Source organism: Vanellus vanellus, assembly GCF_965231255.1.
Source record: "Vanellus vanellus genome assembly, chromosome: 11".
Lineage (NCBI taxonomy): Eukaryota > Metazoa > Chordata > Aves > Charadriiformes > Charadriidae > Vanellus > Vanellus vanellus.
In genome coordinates this window covers 22,500,625-22,523,014 of record NC_138916.1, presented here as the reverse complement: position 1 = coordinate 22,523,014, position 22,390 = coordinate 22,500,625, and the positions used below count along the sequence as shown (strand labels likewise).

At 41.8% G+C, this 22,390-nt stretch overlaps 1 protein-coding gene across 2 annotated transcripts in view; it reads left to right on the top strand.

Moving 5' to 3' along the window:
• The window catches only part of MEGF11 (multiple EGF like domains 11), a gene marked incomplete at its 3' end in the record, with an annotated part of 212,686 nt that overhangs the window by 111,761 nt on the left and 78,535 nt on the right, over positions 1-22,390 (top strand). For both annotated transcript variants that reach the window (XM_082488744.1, XM_082488745.1), the window contains exons 6-9: positions 264-384; positions 5,621-5,757; positions 11,301-11,513; positions 19,774-19,948. In XM_082488744.1, the coding sequence (XP_082344870.1) occupies positions 264-384; positions 5,621-5,757; positions 11,301-11,513; positions 19,774-19,948 (646 nt within the window). The remainder of the gene's footprint in view (positions 1-263; positions 385-5,620; positions 5,758-11,300; positions 11,514-19,773; positions 19,949-22,390) is intronic.

Genomic DNA, 22,390 nt, shown 5'->3' with positions numbered 1-22,390 from the left:
TCTTACTGTCCTGGGCTATTTTAATGGCTATGAGTTGTCCTGTTGAGATGGGTGGAATTTGGTATGTGCATGAAGATTACACAAATGCATCAGACTTACAGGACTGGATCCATGGCACATAAATAACCCCAGCAGAAATCTTGGCTGATTTGTCATGCCAGCTGAGGCTTACTGAGGTTTCATAATTTGCATAAGGACTTCCATGGTGACCTGTGTTTTTTTAAATAATCTCTTTGTTTTTCATTTCTTCTCTCTCCATAAAGTTGTGAAGAGCGCTGTCCCCCAGGCAGTCACGGAGCTCAGTGTGAATTGCGCTGCCCTTGCCAGAACGGAGGAGTCTGCCACCATATCACTGGAGAGTGCTCCTGTCCTCCTGGATGGATGGTAGGTGGTTTGTTCATACTTATCCCTCATTTAGAGGTTGGAATAGGAAGTTAATTGTTCACTGTCTCAGCAGGTGCCTTCCCTGGGTGCTTGTGATGCGTATCTGCTATTTCTTGTCACAAGGCTCTAACAATTTTGAAACTGGGCCCACCTTTGTTATGTATCCGCAGTGCTTACACAGAGAGGCCACCAGTCTACAACTACCATCATAGAATTAAACAAACAACAGTAAACCAAGCAGTGACTACTCATTACACTTCTGTGTGGGAGAAGAGACAAAAAATTCGCCTCTGAATTATAGTTCCTTGGATCTATCCCTACACCCTTAGACACTGCCCTCACAAGGGACAGAAAGCTCAAAGCACAGCGTGACGTTGTCAAAGGCACTGTTCTGTTTCCCCTTCAGGAGACAGGGAGAAGCCGGGGGGAATTCAGTGGCTCAGGCAGTCGTTAAAGCAGGGCTATACATAGGACACAGACGCCACTTCAGTGTCCTCTCCTTACTCAGGCATAATTCCCATTGATTGCAATAGATTTGCTTGCATCAGGGGTTGCACCGGAGAGAGCAAATTGCCCTGACCTTTAATCCTTTGTGTCAAGAAAGCAAGGCCAAACATTTTAAAAGTCCTCAACTTTATCAATAATGTAATAATTAACTCTTGGGGTTTGCCAAGTCTCACAGGCCGACATACCATTTAGCTGTACTAAATTTCCTGGCATTTTTCCTGTATCTGACAATTAGCCTCTTGGCAATCTTGCTGGATTTTAATGCATACAAGTACTGTTACTTTTTATTTTAATACATGGAAGACCCCGAAGATCATCATACAACTGTAGCTTCTGATGTGGACCTTACACCTGTTGAAACATTTAAGGGCTGAGAGAGATGTTTATGTTCCTTTAGATGAGTACAGCAAATGCTGCCTCCATTTGATCACACTTTTTGTTAAAAAGTATCAACCATGAGATTCTGGTGGCTATCAGGCAGCAAGATGGGAGAAGAACATTGCTGGCTGTAGTTTTTGATGGAAGCCGTGTATGGAAAATCTCCCTCTAATTGGAGAGTCAGAGTCTCTCTAACTTGGCCAGCCATGGCAAAGGTGGTGATGATGTTACTCCATTTCAAATGACAAAGCAGGCAAAACTTTTCAAAAACTTAAGTAAAAATGTGGCACCTTACCCCCTACTGGCATTTAGTGGAGCCAAAGAAAAGGTTCTTTCATACTACTGGAGCTAAAGCATAAAGGAAGCGATTCAAATATTTTTGAGGGCCTACCAGTCATTCTGACAGTACCCCTAAGAAGCGATCGATAAAGTGATTAACATAAAAATATTACTTTTAGGGTGGGTTTTTTTCACCTCCCCTTATCTTCTGCATGCCAATATATCCGAGGATCTGAGTTGTTCTGCGCTACTCTTCCTTACCTGTATTTTATCAGGAGTTTTCGCTCTTTTTGCAAATTTAAAAAAACACTAAAGAGATATAAGGCTATCAGAATAGAATGGGAAGTTTTTAGAGGTCTTTTAGGATGTAGCATAGACCCTAAAGAAGAACCGCAGCACTGGGGTGCCACGGCATCTGTGGTCATGTATCCTGGCCCACTTCTGTCCTGTTCCTTAAAGCCTGGAGTTTCTTCTCTGCATTTTTAGTGGCCTAGAGAGACTTTCCTGAAAGCTGTGTTGTTGGCTGCTCTGTCCCCAGAGAAACCCTAGAGTTAACAATTGATGTTTGAAACAAGCATAACTGAAAATTGAAGAGAGAGATCAAGTATTCCGGGGAAAGAAACTGATATTATAAGTAAAAGCACTCAGCTTGTAAATGTTCAGATTTTAAGTATAAAGGCTCTCTCCAGGGTTTTAATGAAAAGCTGGTAATTCAGTACACAGAGAGAGAAAGAATATTTTTTCATGCTATATTTTTAACTCTTGGTGGTTGGAATGGTTTGGGAAGTGAGACATGAGTGGGCTGTAAATGAGGAAGTGAGATGGGATTGCTAGACAGCATTCATTTTATTTCACACCATGGATAATCTTTCTTTGACATCAGGAATTTTACTTGCTGATTTCAAGGCTTGAGACTGCACGTATGTATTGAATATACCATCGCGTTGGAAGGAGGGAATTCTCCCTGGATTTGTACAAGTGCAAATCCACTTGGATTTTATTGCTGCTGGATGAGCTGCAACTTTTATCCTTTCCTAGGGTAGGCTTATTAACAGCAGCTCAGCTCCCTTAGGGGCTCGGTTGCCTGTGGGATGTGCAAGGGGAGGCAATAAGTTGAATAGGAAGAAGTTCTAGGGTTCTTAGGTTCTTCCTTGAATCTGCCATCTTCAAAGCCTGGTTCTTTTATTACTTGTCATAATTCTTTCCTCCTGCTTCCTCCCACCCAGTGCAGACTCTCCCAGAAGCACAACAAGTTATACAAACTGTGTCCTGTGAGATTTGACTGTCCCATGGGTTTTTCACCAAGAGGATGATGGCTGACAGCACATATTGTTGAACTCGTCAACAAAACGTGGCTCCCAGCACACTATGATGTTGGGCTTTTTCCACTTCTGTGTCTTTGTGGCTGTGAGAGTTAGCGGGTGGCTGCTTTAGGGCCTCATTAACAATTTACGCGTTTAATTCTATACATCTTTCTCATTTGCAGTATTAAATTCTCCAAACACTCTCAGGAAGTAGGGAGAGAAGTTAAATTTAGTATTTACGATGTTTCTCAGAAACACTTTTGAAGGACTAGATCTCTGTGCTCAGGAAAGCAGCAATCTTTCCTTACATGACAGAACATTTGTCACTGGCAACACGCCCTGTTTGGTCCCAGATCCCGTTCTCAAGGCTCTACGTCATTTTAATACAACACATTTTGCTAATCACTTCTTTCTTATTGCTTCTGGGCTTTATGAAGCAACTATAATTTGTATTTTTGTCTATTTTTCTTTCTGTTGGGGACTTTAAACTTGAGGGTGTGTGAGAAAATGGAACAGAAAAAATCTTTTCTATACTCAAAATGGTAATAATATAGCAAACAATGTCAAAAGCAGGATCTGATGAGATCAGGGCCTTAAAAAAGGTGCTGATGGGGTGAACTTTACTGATTAGATGTATAAGCAGCAGGAAACATTGGTCTGACATTTGATCCTCCAGAGAGGGATGTTTTGGATTCCCTTAGTACATATTAATGCAAAAAGTATGCCTAAAGAGTCTCTTGGCTGCAGGAGGATGCATCGCAGAGTATTGCTTTCTCATCATTTGTTGATAGAAATCCTGTTCCTTTTGAGACGTGAAGAGAGAAAGTATTTATTATCAAGATAAATGGATACTTACGTTTTCAGATATATGGTGTTGTGTATTACTCGAGTCCAGAGACACCAGTTTTTTAACACTGTAATCTGAAAGTTCTTGAACTGAGGCCAACCTGTCTATTTTATAGCCGAGGAGTCACCTATCACTGGTTAGGAAAGGCCTGAAGTATCTGGTTTGTGATTCCATTGAAGAGCAGCCTCTCCGCTTTGGCATTGTTGATATTGCTAAACTTGCCAAACTGTTGAGCAGAACCCCAAGGAGGGAAAGCCGCCGTTACGTTCCTGTTTTATGTTTTGTATAAGTTGTGTCTAATATGTGCCTTGGTCACAGCTCAGAGCCCTTGGGCTTGGTCAGGAAAATAAGACTTCGGAGACATTTAAAAAAAAAAAGGGACAAACCCTCACCATGTCTATCAAAGTGCCCTGTGCGTGGCGTGGGCAGCAGCACCGCTTGCTGCAGTTGCCAAACATTTTCCATTCTAGGACCCCATCTTCAGAACCCAGCACTGCCAGACTTGTTTTGGCTGAAGTTACTCAGCTGGATGCCAGCCTCAGATTTTGTTTTTGCTCACATAAAAACCATTCATACAACTTCTAAGAAAGTCTAGGGAAATCCTTGTAAGGCCTTGATATTTGGCAGGGGACGTTATGTGATATTTTGGGGAAAACCACCTGAATTTGTCCGATAAATTCTCCAAAGACACAACTCATGGTAATCATTCTCTGCCTTGGGGCTGAACAGCAGGAACAAGGCTTGCCCGGCAACGGCTTTTCCTGGTGAGCAGTACCAGGGTGCACAACCAAGAACGAGAGTCTGTCTTTTCACTTTCAGGGATGGGTAAGCAGTGAGAGGAAGGAAGAAAAAACTCAGAGATGGGGATTTGGATCCGGATGAAGGACAGGAGTATAAGGGAGTCTGCAACAAGGATTTGGGGTAGACTGGAATAAAGAGGCAGGAGAGCAGAGGGCTGGGAGCATAAAATGGGGGAAGGAGGTAGCCACCAAGAGGTGGAATGGAGGCAGGTCAGGGACTGAGATGCGGCTCCAAGATTGGGGATAAGGAGCTGAGAGAATGCTGGATGGTGCATCTAGCTAGTGTTCAGGGATAAGGCAGATATTCCACTGCAAAATCACTTCTTCTGTCCTGCTGCACTGCTGATGCAGAGAGTCAGATTGCTTCTGTGTCATCACTGGTAGCTTTCTGCAACTATCCCAGTCTGTTGTTTCCATCCTGCCTCCTCCATGGCTTAGACAAAGCACTGGCAGATGCCATTCTGTGCTACTTGAAGAGGTGAATGTGGGAGCTGGATGAGAGCAGAGGGAATGAAGTAGGTAGGATCTGAAGAGTAGTAGAGGGCTTCTCCAGCAGCTGGATTTGGACCTCTTCGTGGTTGGATGAAGTGGGGCTGTCTGAACAGAAGACATCATCTTAGACTGTCACAACTAGCAGAACCTCATCCTCCCAGTGCAGTCTTTCCAACAATCCCCCTCTTCTTAAATGTTCACTTTGTGACACTTACCCAGAGAAGGTCCAACAACTTTTCTGACTCTTTATTTCACAAAAGAAACCACCAGGACACATGCAGCTTTGTAGCCTTCTCTGGTTGCCTGTAACTCCTCCCAAGCCTTCCTGCCTCTATTCAAGGGGCAGTAAATATCCAGCCGCCCCAGCTGCAGTTTATGGGGGGAGATCCAAAGAAGACAATTATCAGTGACTGTACAGTGGTGAGAAAAATCCGTTCTGGAGATAAGGTAGATGGGCATTTACTCTGGTAGCAGAATTTTGAGACTATCTTTAGTCCATCTTAAACAGAAAAAATGCTACGCTTAGGTCTGGTTTTAGCAAGAAGGACAAGAAAAATCCAAGCTGCATGTAGAAATTTATCACATTATGAATATTGACTGAAATATTGCTTTTTCTGCAACCTTACCAGGGGCTGGTGTGTGCACAGCCATGTCTTCCTGGAACATTTGGAATTAACTGCAGCCAGGACTGTCCATGCCACAATGGAGGACACTGTGATCCCGTGACAGGAAAATGCATCTGTACAGCTGGCTATATAGGAGACAGGTAAAAATCAAAACCCCAAAGCCTTTAGTTTTAACTGTGGATTCGCAATATTTATATCCCTTCTAGGACAATCTTACTCTCTGAAAAATGGTGTTATGTTTCTATTGCTCCAATTAGGTTCATCCTTCTGAAGCAGTTCAAGCATTATAAATGTGGCAATGTTATTACTTTTTATTGGCAATGCTCTCCGTTTACAGGGTTTTTTTAATATAACTTTTAAAATTTAATGGATTAAATTTAATTTAGATATTTACAGTGATAAATTTAATAGAGAGCAATACATGTTTACAAGATATGTAAATGAACTATATTTATACAAATTAATATCCTCAAGAGTAAGCAATGCAGCAGTTTAATGTTTCCTTCAACCCCTCTGTGCTGCCGCAGCACTGATCCGTCTCAGACACCAACAAAGGGTGATAAATGCTCAACATTTATAAATGAGAGCCTTCACCCGTAAATCGATCAGGGAAGATGATAATATTGTTTTACAAAGGTGTCATGGATTCAGCAAAATGACTACACAGCAAAGTCAAGGTGGGACTGTAACACATGTTGGCTTAGCCCTCCGGCTAATCCTGCCACAGCGCCAACGGTGCTGGAGAAGCTGCAGTGAAACAAGCAAGCTTTCATGGGCAGTTTTTGCTGGAGATTGGACTGTGTCACCAGGGTTTGCAGAGGCTGTGGGCACAGCTCACTAGTCTATGATGTGCTGAAGCTCTTTCTCCTATATCTTCCCTTTTTTTATTAGCTATAACAAGCTAGTATCACTATACTGACATATGCTACAATTATACGCTTATGCAGCAAAGCTCATTGGACTTGCTCATTTCTTGCTTCGTTGTACAATCAGCAAGTCTTTAGAGCGCACAAACAGACCAACCTTCAACGCCGTGCTGGGGTTCAGGAGGCCATGTTCTTTCCCATGAAATGTGGAAGTTCCTTGTTTCCATTTTATCAACAGCGGTAATTGGAGGGGGCTCTGGAGATTATTTCAGGATTTGCATGTGGCTGAATATTGTGGAAATACTAATTATTTTGAATTAATTTAGTGGAGGAGACATCAGTGTGTCTCTCTTCCCCCATACTCCATCTGGAGACAGTGATTTCAGCCATGGGGTACCACATAATTACTGTTGCTAACCAAAGCTTTCTCTTTCTCTCCTTTTGGAGACAATTTCACTAAAGGAAACAACTGTGCAGCCTGGACACTTATACTGGTGACCACACTTCAATCACAAGCCGTCCCCAGTCCTGGCCATGCTCCGGAAGGCTGACAGAGGCCCTCTGTCTCTCCATCTCCCCACTTTGTTCTCGCAGACCTAGATCGATTTCTGGCTGTAGGTGAATCACCAGCGTTAGAGCTGTTGGGAGCTCCCAGCCAGCAGCCTGCAGCTGAGCCAACTTCTTCACTCAGCCACGAGGGAGGACATGCAGCAGAAGAGTTGGCTCTGCGACAGGCATGTGGCACAGGGAAAGAACAGTAATGGTGTTGCTGAACAGCAACACTTACACACTCCAGCAATAAGGGTAGAGAAAGGACCATTGGGGATGAGGAAAGGAGATGGCAAGTAGAAGCAGAAGACCTCATTCTGCCTGCTGTCCAAAGCAGACGACTTTGCTGCTGATCGCCCTTCAAGAAGAGCTGGAGAAGGCGGCTCGGGGTGAGACTGGGCAGAGGAGGCACTACAGGGCAGACCTGACAGCAGTTCCCGAGAATTGTCCTTAAACGAAGGGAGTGTGGGCTCTTCAGGTCTGTACTTGGAGAACAGTGAGAGAGATTTGGACTCCAAAGAAGGTTTGTTGCTTGGGAAGACAGGCAGGGAGGGAGAAAATATGGCATGATCAGTTGGAAGAGGTGGAAAAGATGCCAAGAGAAGGTCACACTGTGGACCTGCACCCAAGCAAAACCCTTAGGAATGTCTCACCTGCCCCTCCCCGCCCCCCCCTCCGGAGCAGAGAAGTAAAAGAGACACCAAAGGGAGAGGCGGAAGAGCAGAAATGCAGTTGTGTGGAAGGGTGAATGAGAACAGGAGAAAGTCAGGTACACAGGCAGTTCGGAAAGCTTTTCTAGCAGTGGGAAAAAACTGTATTAGCATAGAAATTCCCACCTTTCAAACAGGTTCTCAAAAGGTTAAAACATGCTTATCAGCCCGTAGTCAGCCTTCAGTAAGAAAAGGAAACCTTAGGCCCATTATATTCAGTTGGAGTTCTGCTCTCACCTGCGCTGGGACAGCACAGTGCCCGCAATGGTTAGTTCCGAACAGCAATGGTTTGTTCCGAACAGGCACGCGTACCCTTACCTGGCTGTTAACTCCACTTAGTTAACGGTACATTGCCTGTTGATTTCAGCGAGGGCAGGAGCAGGCACAAGGTCTTTTAAAAGTCTAAATTGCTTTCCTCGGGTATGTGTTCATACAGCATGGACAATGGGACAGATTAGTCAGCACCGTTTTAGCTTAAAGTCTATTTTTCTTTCTGGATCTCGTGCAACTGTTGCAGTGTTACGGTATAATTGCAAGTATAGCAGGAGAATGCTGCTGCACAACAAAACAGTGTTTTCTTTAAAATTTTACAAGGCACTGAAAAAAATTCTTAATAATAACAGATACTGTGAATAACAACAATAAAAATGTAAACACACTTTATCTACTCTCATCTTTTTTAATTGTCTATAAGTACCATATAATACCACAGTTCATTGTCTTGTGCGGAAGATAATAACGTACAGTTAGAGACATATTTGTGGAGATGAAATGATCGTAAAGGTCTATATAGGTGCAATTGCCACGCTTTGTTCCCTACCTGTTTTCCAGGAAGTGGCACTGCACTAAATATCTTGGAAATTGGCATGCACTATTAATAACTCCAGGCGGCTTTGTACTCGGCTAAAATGACTGGATATGTCATGTAAATGTGTGTTTTGCAAACTGGAAAGGAATAATAGCAGAAGCACAGTTAGAAGCTGAGGATGGGGTGTCTAAGAACTCAGTGGCTGATGGGAACAGTGAACATACTCTTTTAGCTTTGTTTTCCATATTGCCATTAAACCCAAAGATTGAATCTTAACAGAGTAAGTACTACACTTGTTATAACAATATGAGCAGATTTATTCTCTTGTTGTTGTGTTTGTACCTGTATCTTTTATCGACAGAATGGCAATCTCCAGGTTAGTGTATTTCGGATGGCTTTTAGTATTTGTCTGTGCTACATAAATGTGATCACTGTTTCAAAACAAACAGACAGAAAAGCCTAAAAAACTTTACAGCATTATTACATGAAAAAAATTATATGGAAAAAATGTAGGTGTATGTACTAAGTTCATCTGTTAAGCAGGCTGTCTTATGTTTAATATTTTGTGAAATTGCTTCTATTAATTCTACAGGTGACAGCCATATTAGTGTATCCCAACCCAAATAATTATAGTACATATTAAAGTTCAGTGGATATTATAATACGAATCTCCCCAGATAGGCAGAAAGCAATGTAAATTAAACAAGAAACATAACTAGGGCTTAGCAGCTCATTTTGTAATTTAATTGAACAATGTATCTGGTTGTTAATGGTGCTATGGACACATTAGATTGATATGTTGCAAAGGAAAGATGTTTAAGTAGAAAGCTAATTCCTGCTGTGATTATTCTTATGTTCCAGAGGAGTCATTATTAGTATTCTTTGTATAAAATTCATTAGCGGTAGCTGCTTGATCTCCAAATAAATAAGTTGGTTAAATTGTTAGTAGAAAAAGGCTAATTATGTAAATGGATTAGGTCGTCAATATTTCATTTCCAGATGCCTTTCTCCCTGCTAGGTAATGCTTCATCTTCTATAAATATAGAATGATATAGTGCACTATTGACTACGTATTCATCTCGTTGAGCACAGGGCTCTCCTGCTAACTAGTAGAGCTGTACACAGCAATGGAGACATAAGGCATCTTAATATGTTCTTCATTGCATTTCATTTGCTTTGAGTGTTTCAGTCCTCATGTTACCCATTCTTGGCTGGTTATTTCCTTTGCAGCTGAACTCCCCTGAGAGCAGCAGGCTGGCAGCCAGTACCGCCGGTGATTCTCCAGGCTCTTTCCCTTCCCGTTTGTCTCAGGCTCCTCTCTCTTTGGGTCTCATATGAACTCCTGAACTTGGATTCTGTAACCAGTAACAGTGTTGATGCTTGCTGCAATCAAATCCCTAGCTAGGCCTTTTGCTTTGTTCTTTTATTTTTAGTAAAACGTGATAATCTGAGGCTGCAAAAGTAATGCTCTTCTTATATACTGGCTGCGTTCATTGCAGTTTTGCCTGGCTTGCATCACACATTAATCTTTTATTACTGATCATTATATTAACTCTCACCTGCCAGCTGTGAAATGACCCGCAGAAAGACATTTAACAATTGCCTCTATCCACTGAGTTTACAGTACACACTTTAATCAATGCTCAGGATTAAATTAATGCTGATAGGCAATTTCCAATATCTGGCATCCATGCGATAAGGGAATTGGGCTTTTCTGGGCTTCTTTTTCTTTTTTTTTATTAACTGAAAAGGCCTATCTGTATTTCACGGTGGATCATGTAAACTGTAGTACCGACTCATTGCAGAATTTTGAAACCACTGAATTATGTCAAGCACGGAATCAGTTACTTTCTGTAGGAACTTAGTTGAGCTTTTCAGAGTAGGAATTATTACGAACGCTTAAACCGGTTTGTAGGACAATGAAACAGACTTTTTGGCAGATTTCATAACGTATCCAGTAGGGAAATATTTTAAACAGTGCATTGAAGGTGCAATTTAAAACTATGTGTGTATAGTGTTTGCAGGTTCTGTTTTTATGTGTATCAAATATTAAAAATGTTGGCAATTTTTGACAAGGTACTACACTAAGGAGCGTGAAAGTGATTTGTCTTGAGATTTTATACTACTGAGCATCCCTGGAGTAAGAGATGAAAAGCAAATTCGAGCTTTAATTACTCAGAACACACACAAAAGACAAAGAAGTATATTTTCTCCTAGTTGGTAGAACGCTGGTGCAATGACAACATAGAGGGAAAGTAAAACTGTACATTGCTGGAGGGCACTTTACTCTGTACTGCTGAATAGACCTCACTCCCTTTCAATGCTCATTATCACTAAGAGAACCATATGTTATTAAAGAAGGTGCACGATCCTTTTGTAATAAAGAGAAGGCAAACAGATGAGGGTTTTTTTTATAAAGTATCTTATTCTCTATCAGTTTCCTATGGTTGATGAATGGAATTGTCAAGGTCCAGGAAACAAGAATGCACTTTCTTACTAAGATAATATTAACTAATGCAAATTTTGCAGGATATAATTGAACAGAGATTAATGCACTTTCAGTTAACAGCAATTTACATGCCCAAGATATCACATCACTCCAATGATATCATCAGTTCACAGAATATTACTTAAATAAATGAGCAGTGATTTTGTACTTAATTCATTAACGAAAACATTCCCATGTGAAAGTCATAAGCAGGCTAGACTACAGCATTTGATTGGATCCTGTCTCACATACTTCATTGCAGGTGTCAAGAAGAGTGTCCTATTGGGACATACGGCTTTCAGTGCACACAAAGATGCGACTGCCAAAATGGTGCAAAGTGTTATCATGTAAATGGAGCGTGTATGTGTGACCCTGGATTTAAAGGGATTTATTGCCAAGAAAGAATGTGTCCGGAAGGTTTATATGGCCTCAAGTGCAACAAGAGATGTCCTTGCAATATTACCAACACTCTCAGGTACGTACATCATATTATATACCAGTGCAGGGACTGATCAAATAAAAGCATTGGGAAAAAAATTCAATTAACTACACCTACTCCCTTTTTCTCTGTAGTTTTAATTAAGAACACAGACAGTTCCTCTGGATTGCAACCTTTGATTTAAGTGACCTCAGGTTTGGAACCATAAGTATCAGTCCAGTCAGCTACTAAGCTTGTGTCTGTTAACTATTTAAACAGTTCTGCTGAAGTCTGAAACAATCTGACGTATGACCTTATCCTGTCACTGCACTCTTCTAGGCATAAGAACTATCATATGATGCCCGTGTGTATTTATAATAACCCACTGAAGTTTAAAAAATATAGATATATTTACTCAAATCCATCATTTTGGCTCTTTTTATGACATGGGTTTTCTTGTTAGATCTATAGAGAGCAAGGGGACTTTCAAAATGAAACCTAATTTGCTTCAGTTTATGTCTCGTGGCAAATTACCTTGTTGAAAACACTTGAGGTAGATGTATAAATAGACTGAAATCAATATCCCCAAGTCAGTCTATGGAACTGTAACAAAGTTGACATTGTCAAAATAGGCATCTCTTCTCTTCTCATGTGTGCCTCTTTTTGCTCTTCATTTGGTATGTGCACGTGTGAAATATTCAGGAAAATAAATATCAGGGAAGTATACCTAAAATGGAAAAAGCCTCACGTAAAAGGTCAGGTTTCAATGTTTTTGTTCCCTTTTGCTTTTTTTAGGATCTGATTCTTCAGGTTCTCACTACTAAGAGCTAGAGCCACAGACAGACTTGTACCTAACATGAGATAGGTTGAATTTACTTTCCCATTGCGAGCGTGAATTAAGTTCCCTGAACCCCGAAACAAAGAAGAATTTAAGACTCTTCCCTATTATCCTGTATGTTACCTCTTGTAACTCCTTGCCTTGTTTACTGATTGTTTTAATTGCTATTTGGAGATTCCTCACCCCCTCACATGCAGTAAAGGGATCCTGGACAGCAAAAACACCCTGACCTGAGCTATTCTGATGGACTACAGTGCCCACATTTCCTTACCGTGCCTGCAAGGTGCTGAGCCCCTCAGCACCCACTTGATTTCCTCCTTTGTCTCTCCATTACTGTTACGCGTTCACAGTCAATTCAGGATTGTGTAGGCTCCAGAGGGAGGTGGAGATAATTGATGCCCAAGCAAATATGCCCTCGGTACGGACATCTTCAATTTTAAACCAGACAGGTAGGGACCTGACTGTCTTGCTGATGATGACAAACCTACCTTGCAATCTTGCAGTCTGCTAAAATATAAACGCTTTCCTCAATTATGTATGCAAGCAATACCACCTAATTTGTGTGCGTGCGCACACACACACTCACACACACACAAACACTTCAGGCAAATCTGTTTGTGTGCTTGAGATAGACACTATTTGTCTCAGTCTTGGGAATAAACAGGTGATCGTTCTTGTGAATTCAAGTTCAACTGTGAGTGGTGAGGCTTTGCTTAACTGAAAGTCAGAGCTCGCAATGGATTATTTAAACGCCTTGTAATTCTGATGCTACGAGTCCTCTACAGAAAGATAGCTCTTGCTCCACCGGTCTTGACAGCAAGGATCCAAAGTGTTTGACACCTCAAAGGTAGCTCTCAACAGGCTTCTATCACTTCTGATTATTTTGTGTATCATGAAATCATTGCAAAAAGTACCATCCCTAAGGCACGAGCTGAGCATTATACACAGAAGGTTAATGCTGCCTTGTACTGAGGATAGGGGATGTCTCAAGAATCACTGCCAAGTGAGCTAAGGTATAAATTCCTGCATGTCACACTATTCTGCACTACCTGCCAGCGTGCACAACGTCAGCCTGTGGTAAATGCAAGGTAAACTGCTCCTCAGTGGAAGCTGTTCTTCATGTGTGCCGGAGAGTGAGAGCACGCTCTTGGGCAGTAGCTGGCACAGTGTGTGGTCCCCCTCTCCCAGCCTGCAGAAACCTCTCTGTGTGCCCGTTCTCCCATGAAGGTGTAAACAGAGCGGAAGGACTGCAGGCCGCAGGCAAGGCCGAGCTTGGCTGCTGGTTCTCAGCTAAGTGGTCATTAAGAGGCTTTTAAGTGGGGGAAGATTGTGGGTTTGAGGGTGCAAGAGTTCATCCTGGGCTTGTCAAAGAGCTACCTGGGAGGTTCTCTGGGGCTTTGCCAGAAGATCCTTCCTGAGAGAACAGACTAGCACCGACCAGCTGTGACGAAAGATGAGGTCTCAAGTTCGAGAGAGCTCAGAAAGGTGGAGGAGCGAATCCTCTCACAGCTCTTTTCTGGGCATGTGGTCATTGACACACACCGTGTATCTGACCCGTGCCTGGCTGCTGTCTGACGGATACATTTTATGCTTTCCTTCCCATCACTGCTCCGTCAGCTTCTCTTGCAGCATCCTCTGCTGAGATGGTATCTCCATTTCCTTAATAAATGAGTCTAGTCTGTCCATTGATAAAATCTCCCTTTTTTCTACATCTTATCACTGCTGTTATGGAACAAAGAGATATCAGCAAGCTGTAGATCTCTAAGTGTTCTCTCACTCATCCATGGTATTTCAGCTTTCCACTTTTCAATGAGCTCCTCCAAGTGCTGTCAATTTCTGAGCCGAGGAGTGTCAGAGTTGATGGAAAATGACCTTCTCCAAAGGCACTGCGTATCCCGAACAAATCTTTTTACTGATTGTTTAACCAGTCCCATCCAGCATACTTCCCTTCCCACCCACCTCCTCCCATTCCTCCCCTGAATTTTTATCATTGCTGAACCAACCCGTGGTCTTCCAAAGTGATTCATTTACTGACAGCCATCTATTTTCCCCAGAAGCAGTTTAAACTGTTGGCTACTTGTTGCGATGCCGAAGTGTGTAGGATAATTATATAAACACTTGAAAGGAGGTGAGGGAAGCTTGCTTGTTTCTGTCAGTGAGTTTGACTTATGTGATGTGGTTATTAGAGAGCTGGCGGGAACGGGAAGTTCTGGGGGCTTTGAGGAGCATGTTGGGGAGGAACATTAAGAAATACACAATCAGCTTTTCTATTTTCATAGACCTATCTATTTTAATGTCTGAAGAGACCAGTGTGATCGTCTAGTCTAACCTTCTGCGTAACAACGGCTGAAGAACATCATCTAATAATTTCTGCATCAAAGCACGCTGAAAGGCACTTTGTACAGGACTTTTGAACAGCCCCAGAATTAGGTATTTAGAATGCGCTGATGGCTTAGACTGTCCTTCCACAGGGAAGGATACACCTGTTAAAAGTTCCCCCGTGCAACAAGCCCATGTTGAGACAGTCTACAATAGTCAGAAAGGCATATTCCTGGATGGCTCTTCTGAAAAGCAGAGAGGGAAACGAAGAGCTGAAATAGTCGCAGCAACGCACCTTTCTTGAGCACCGGTGAGGAGTCAGCGTGTGGGGTCAAAGGCCTATAGTCATGTCTTTCCCAGGTCAGAGACATGAGAAGGGAAGGAAGACACCAGAGACCTCTTAAGCCTTGACACCTTGCTATGGTAATGAAGTCTAATGAAGTGCCTAGATCTCCAGAGGCTCTGATTATTGCCTCAATACTGAGAAGTTTGGAAGGACCGGACCCCATGGACCTTACGTGAAGTTTCGCCCTGACCTAAACCAATAGTGTGCTTGAATGAGGCTGCCTTTGAAGATGTGCTGGACTGGAGCAGTGGCCCTACAGTCTCATTGTGGCTATTTCTTTAAAAGCAAGAGGGCATTTTAGTAAGGGAGACTGAATGTAGTATCCACACCAAAAGGCAGAAAATACTGTTAAAAAAGGATTAGGGCTGTTGTTAATTAAGATGAGATGATTGGTGCTAGTGTATAAACAGAAAGTCAGGAAATTCACTGGGAAGAAGTTGTTTTGGCTGAAAGATGTGTGAAGAACAAATTCAGAATTTGGAACAGACTGTGCTGTCTAAAGCATTTCTTTTTCCAATTTGCCTTGAGAGAGTTGAATTACCTGGTTTCCTCAGATTTCCTAAAAATTAGATGCTTAAAAAATTTAAAGGTCAAAAATGACTTTGTTTTTCAGTTCAGGTAGTAAATTTAAAAAAAAATAAATCTTTTGTTGCTGTAAATGTGGCTTAAAAGCCAGGGAGCGTACCATGGCTTCCAAACTGCAGCAAGAGCCATGGAACAATTTCTTTCTCATGCCATGTTGTGCGCTGTGGACAGCTTCCAGTTTCCACCTCTACCTGGTCTAGTGCCAGAGGAACGCTTGGCTGCTTGCACGCGCTCTAGGTTTTCTACACTAGTCCTTCCTGTTATGCAAGAGATTTGAAGAAATAAAAGTTGTCGAGATTCAATGCAAAATACTAATGTATAACACTGCCAAACTCTGTCAACAGTACAAGGTTCCCTTCCTGCTCACAGCAAGTGCTGGCAAAGGAGATGTTAGTGGGTTTGCCTTCGGGGAGTCTTTCGGAGGCCTCGCATTGTCTTACCCATCCATTCAGTGATCCTTCTCCAGAGGAACTGTTTGTGTTTCTTAATTTGAGTTTATCGGTGGTGTGGAGAAGTGCCTTACACATGCTGCACCCCACGCTGGCAGAACGTTACATGGACACATGGCCTCAAAAGGTACATTCAGAACAGGAAGGGAGGAATTATGTGAGAAATTCGCATTGCTATCCGCGTATCCTATGCTTTGCCATAACAAATTTGCCATTAAGCGCCTCAAACTCCTCAACTTCAGTACAGTTGGCATTTGGTTCACTGGGCAGACTGGATGACCAGCTGGATGGCTGGATGACAGAGGAGATTCCTAGCTGTAGTCATATGTCTAGGTACATAGTTTAAACAGAATGAAATTTTACAGAATAACAGTATAGTAAGAGAAGCGTTCTTAACTCACACATACCTGCATACATATACTATTTCTACATCAGGAGCTGCAATATATTTAGTATGTAACTCTGATGACTTTAATTACTGGAATAATTCATACATACCAGAATAGAAAAAAACAATAATAAAAACTTAGTACTATTTAGTGATATCAGCTGCAGATCTTAAAAGGGATTCCAAAAGAAGAGAGGCATCATTTTACAGATGGGAAAGATGAAGGCAGAAAGAGTGAGTTACATGGCCAAGATTCACTGGCAGGACTGAGAAAAGAACAGCTGTCTTCTGAATTTTGGTTAAGCATCTAAATCACAGCCATCTGCAAGTTAACACTGCATCAGGGCACCTTAATTGTCAAACGAACATTTGTGATTCAAGGCGTTGGATTCTTTGTATCCGAGACGTCTCCTCTGGCCCCTGGTTGGACATCATAGCTTGGAACCTCATTTCAGACCTAGCTATGCAGGTTTGAGGTCCTTTTGCTTGTTGTGCTACCATAACACTATGGTGTGTGCTAATGTTTGGCTTGCCAAAAGCTTTGGAAAGATTTATTCTGCTACTGTCCGGGAGAAGTTTCCCTTCCCCTGCTGTGCAGTCTATTCCCCCACTGTTGCTACCTACCCAGAACTATTGTTATGGGTGCCATAACTCTGGGATTTAATGTGGAGGATTTTTCCTAATTCTACAATGTAAGACAGCAAAAGATAAGTATTTCAAAGCACTGAAGGACTACAACTGCTTGGCTTAGAAGAAAAACAAAACTCTGATATTCTCAGGCTGATAATAAAATTGTTCTTGCTTCAGCAGGAAGGTTATATGGATGCAGCAACCCAAACATCTGCATTGGACTTTTCCTGGCTCATAGCCACACAAAAGAGTGGGAAAAGGCTTTATGGGGCAGATTGTGGTCTCAACCTTCAACTGGACCTTGGTTTTGGAGTCCAAGCCCCTTCCCCCCTGCAGACTCTCCTGCAAAACCTTTTTGGTTCTTGCTTCTTATTTTAGTGCATGTTAGTATTATTTTTAGTCCTTAATGTGTAGCTTGCATCCCATGCAAAAAAGCTGTCTGTTTTGATGAAGGAGCCAACCTTGAAGTAGAAATTCTTACTGGGTATAGTATTTTCAATTGAATTGTCATAGACTGATTCAAACTGCCATGATCATATATTATGTTTGAAAGATTTAATTTAGCCAGCAGATGCAGTTCTTATGGAACCATATGATACATGCAGTGGTAGTGAAAATAGAGAAACAAAAAATCCACTTTAAAATATTTCTTTAATGTTTAGCTTTCTGCTCCTATTAGGTAGTGATTAATAGATGCAGAGGGGAAAAAAACGAGCTTTTATTATTTTCATCTGAATGTTAAGAGGTGCTTTGTGAGCAACCATAATTTCAGGGACCGCTTTGTCAGAAGAATTTCATGGATGGTAGTTTGTTAAGCTGATGAATAGTTTTAATTAGTCAGTAAAACACTATTTATGATGAAACGTATGACACTCACAAAATTTGATCGTTCTGAGTCACAACAGTATGTGACTAACCTCTCCTACCAGTAATTGCCAGAAACTTACTTGGAAATTACGTTCTATGAGGTTACCTTGAAAATTAACATATACGATATCAATTTTATAGGTGTAAAGAAACCCATTCAGTCATGTCTACAATATTAAACTATAGCAATAAATAATTGTAAAGGAAAATAAATAGTTTCTGAGGCAAAAAAAACCCAGGAGGCAGGTCCGTAGGGAGGTGCCACCTTGCATAACTCTATTCTTTCTTGTTCTGAGAATAATAGAGAAAATCTGATGGGTAGCAATATTGTTTCTCACTGAGGGCTCGTCAGTGCTATTACGGTACAATCGTGTGGTGCAGAGACGCCCTGAGCATACTGAGGTGTCAACTGAAGCCTTACACTCCCAGCTGGCCTCAGACAACGTGGGGTCCTTTTCCAAAGATCAGATTCCCTCTGCATCCCCTGCTCTCTCTTTTGACCACCTCATCTCCCTAAACTAGACATCGCCCTGTGCTCTCCCTTCCCATCCCCCAGAAACCTCTATCTCTTCAAACCAGGACTTAACACATCTCCAGCCTCCCCCTCCTTCCCTAGCGACAGCCACAGCCCCGGTGGGGCCCTCCTGCTGTGGGAAGTCCGTGCCCTAAGGAAACCAGAGAGATACTCTTTCTGTTTGTAGAAGAGAAAATAGTGAATAAAGATAAACTGTTTCACAGCAAGAGGAACAGGGGTGTAAGTCTTCCACCTGCCAGATGTGGAAGGACCAGGCATTGACTAGTCTTTGAGGCTTGATTCTTCTTTCTGCTTTTCTCTCTGTGTGCTCTCACAACAGTTTGGAATTGTCTGAATAGCAGTGAAAGGCAGAGGATTATGCTGGGCAGCAATGCTCGTTATCCAGCATGAAGGAACTCGACTCATTTCCCTGCACAGCTGAGATTTAGTCCCAGGGCACCTGTTGACTCCTGCCTCGAGTAAATCCCAAGGCTTCAGGTAGTGATCAGTACTGCTCACTATGGCTGAATATTCCCTCCAGAACTCTTTTTACCAAGGATTTTTTTCACTTCCAAAGCACTTTCCTTTCTACCACTCCCTCCTGAAAAGTTCTGCTGAGGTGGCACTCACTTTTAAAACACAAACAGGAATGGAATGGAATGGAATGGAATGGAATGGAATGGAATGGAATGGAATGGAATGGAATGGAATGGAATGGAAGAAGAGAAGAGAAAAGAGAAAAGAGAAAAGAGAAAAGAGAAAAGAGAAGAGAAGAGAAGAGAAGAGAAGAGAAGAGAAGAGAAGAGAAGAGAAGAGAAGAGAAGAGAAGAGAAGAGAAGAGAAGAGAAGAGAAGAGAAGAGAAGAGAAGAGAAGAGGGAAGGGAAGGGAAGGCAAGAGAAGAGAATGTTTGTGCCACAGGACTCACATTTATCTTTACAACTCTCTTGATTGCATTCCTCTATCCATTGGAATTTCTCCTAACCCTGAACATCTTTAACTGACTGTATTACAGCCAAATAGCATCGCACATGTATGTCATACAATAGCATGGCTTAATCCTGATGTGGTTAGCGTCAGTAACCCAAGTCACATTGATTTGAGATGGAAAAGCAAAAACTTCAAAGGTGTAAAGTTACCAGTGCTGTGGCAGTTCCCAGATGTTGGGAAGTGGTGTGCCAGGCTCGTGTTTAGCACCATATTCCCTATTCATTTCTTGACTCATATGGCTGCTTCCGTTCACCATCCTTAACAGTTTTCAGGTTTGTTATGTTCTTAGTGTGACTCTTGCTAGCATTGCATTTAAAATGTTCTACTGCTGTTTATGGACTGTTTTTTTTCTTTCTCGTCCACATCTCATTAATGTCTGTCTGCCTTCATTAGTTGCCATCCATTGTCTGGAGAATGTAGCTGCAAAGCTGGCTGGGCTGGACTCTACTGCAATGAAACCTGTCCCCCTGGGTACTACGGCGAAGGCTGCCAGCTGACCTGCCCTTGCCAGAACGGCGCAGATTGTGACAGCATCACGGGGAAGTGTATGTGTGCACCGGGATATATGGTAAGTGAGAGCTGTGAATAATGGGGCATTTCATAAGGTACCTGCAAAAAATTAAAGAGGATTTTAATCTTTTTTTCAAATAATATTTGCATAAAAGTGGCCAAATACAGGTAATTTTCCCCCATTCTATTATAAGTCCACATAATTCTCCTTTGAACAGTATCAACTTACTATTTCTGGTTATTTACTTAACGTCAGTATTGTAAGCTTATTACTGTTATAAGGATAAAGACATGGTTTCCCATCGTATATTCTAAATCAAGACATAACAAAAAAGATGTCAGATGATTGTCTGCCTAGAAGAGCAGAAAAAAATTCTCATGGCCTTTCAGTATATTCCTTGTCAGTCAGACTGTGATTTTAATAGATGAAGATTTTTTAAAGTGTTGCAAATGATAGAGCAATTTATGTCTTTTCTGAGCATATATGGCAGGTGTCTTTTACCTGAGCATCAGAAAGAGCTTCAGACATTCTGCGGAAAACAAGCATTACATTTTATAGATGAGATAGAAAATGGCTGAAGAAATCAGCTAAGATGAAGCAACAAAAATTCATAATTAATGATTGCCAAGTTGCAGCAGGTAATATTAGGATGTGGATCCAAGTGTCCAGTCCTGCTACAACTGGGCATAATGGAACTCTTGCTTGTAAGTTCCACGGTCATCCATATATGAAGTACCTCTTTACTCCATCAGCATGCCATGGAAGGGATCTGCAGGCTGTGTTTAAGAAGCAATATTTCTTAAAGAAAAGAAATTATTTGCAAGAGAGAATTCCACCAAAACTTCATTAGCAGTTGTCTTTCTGTAATTTTTGTCCTTAAATTTACATGATCCATCCCCACAGGCCTATCTATATGTTTTCTTTACTATTATAGTAAATATTACTTATAATTACTAAGTTTACTAGAAATCAAGCTACGGATTTAAAGACATTCCCAATATGTTTAGAGCTTCCACTAACATTTAGCAGCCAACTAAAATCTGCAGCCTCCTGGATGAGTTTTGCCCTCTATTGTTTTAAGTTACAACTTAAAATGAGATGAATAAATATCTTCAAGTAGCAGGGAACACAAGATGGGATCTTTGACCATGTTGTAGCTCTTTTGATTTGCATTTATGCAACATGGTGGATGTCATACCAGGTACCGTTATAAACAATGGGAGGGAATGGCATGTTGGATCTGGACATACCATCAGCGCCCACTGCAGTGTTTAGGCTTTTCTTGAAAAAATATTGCAGTATTCTGCAGGGTCATGGGCTGCTGTCATCTAAAGGGGAAGGCTGCACAGCTGTGTGACAAGATCGCACAGTGTGGGAGTCCTATATGAGATTAGTGGGATGCTAAAGACTTCTTAGCCTCCCCTCCTTTTAAATTCCCACCTGAGCTTGTGATCACCAACTGTCATCTCCAGAACTGTGGAGTTATGGCTTAAAGACAATTTTGTTCTCTGCTTCATGTCAACAGCTGAACCTGAAAGTTGGAGCTTCCATCTAATTTCCAGGGGTTCTCACACTGCCAGGTTTAAACAGATTTATTTAGGCATGAGAGGTAGGACTCTCAACAGCATCTCTGCAAGGCAGTAGTATTTAGAGATGTAAAAAAAAAAAAGAAAAGGGCTTTGAGTTTTGATTTGCCACTCACGCTAATAGAAAACAAGAATTTCTCTTCTTTATACAGTGGTGATGCACAAGTATTAATAGAAAGTAGAGGAAAGACTGAAGGAAGCAGCATGTTAGTAACAAATGCCAGATAAGATACTAAGATCCTCTTTCTTATCAGGAATGCTGTTGATGTTGGCACCACAAAAATATTTTGGGACCCTTTACTGTACACAGTTTTTAAAAAGCATGGTTTGTCCAATATATATTGCTCCAAGACAGTATTATTGCAGGCATGAAGCTTGGGAAGCTCCTATTGCATAGCTTCAAAATAATGTTTAATCTCCTAATAAAGAGCTTTCTTGCACTGACATTTAAACAGCTTGGTTATTGAGGATAGCTCTATAATCACTGAAGCATATTTAGGCATTAGTATCATTGCTTTCTCATAATATACTATAATCTCTGGCAATTAGTCCATGAGGGGAAGTAAAGCCTTGAAATTGCTAATTTATTGCCTCTGAAGCATATTTGTCATTCGTATGCATGCCAGATGACTTGAGTTGCAATGGTTCTTTCAAATGCTAGAGAACGTAGGCTGTAAAGAAAACTTGACGGGAACCTTTGCTTCCTACCCCGGACTGGCGGTGTCCTGCCGAGCTGCTCTTGCTGCGCGCTCCGTTGTCCCGGCAGGGAGAAGGTGTCAGCTCTGCTTTACGACGCAGCCTGTGGTCATGTGAAAGATACTGTGGGGCCAGAACCCTCTCAAGGATTGAAGTGGCTTATCTCGATGACACACTGAAGACCAGACTTCACCTTCAGACCGGCACACCCGCCTCT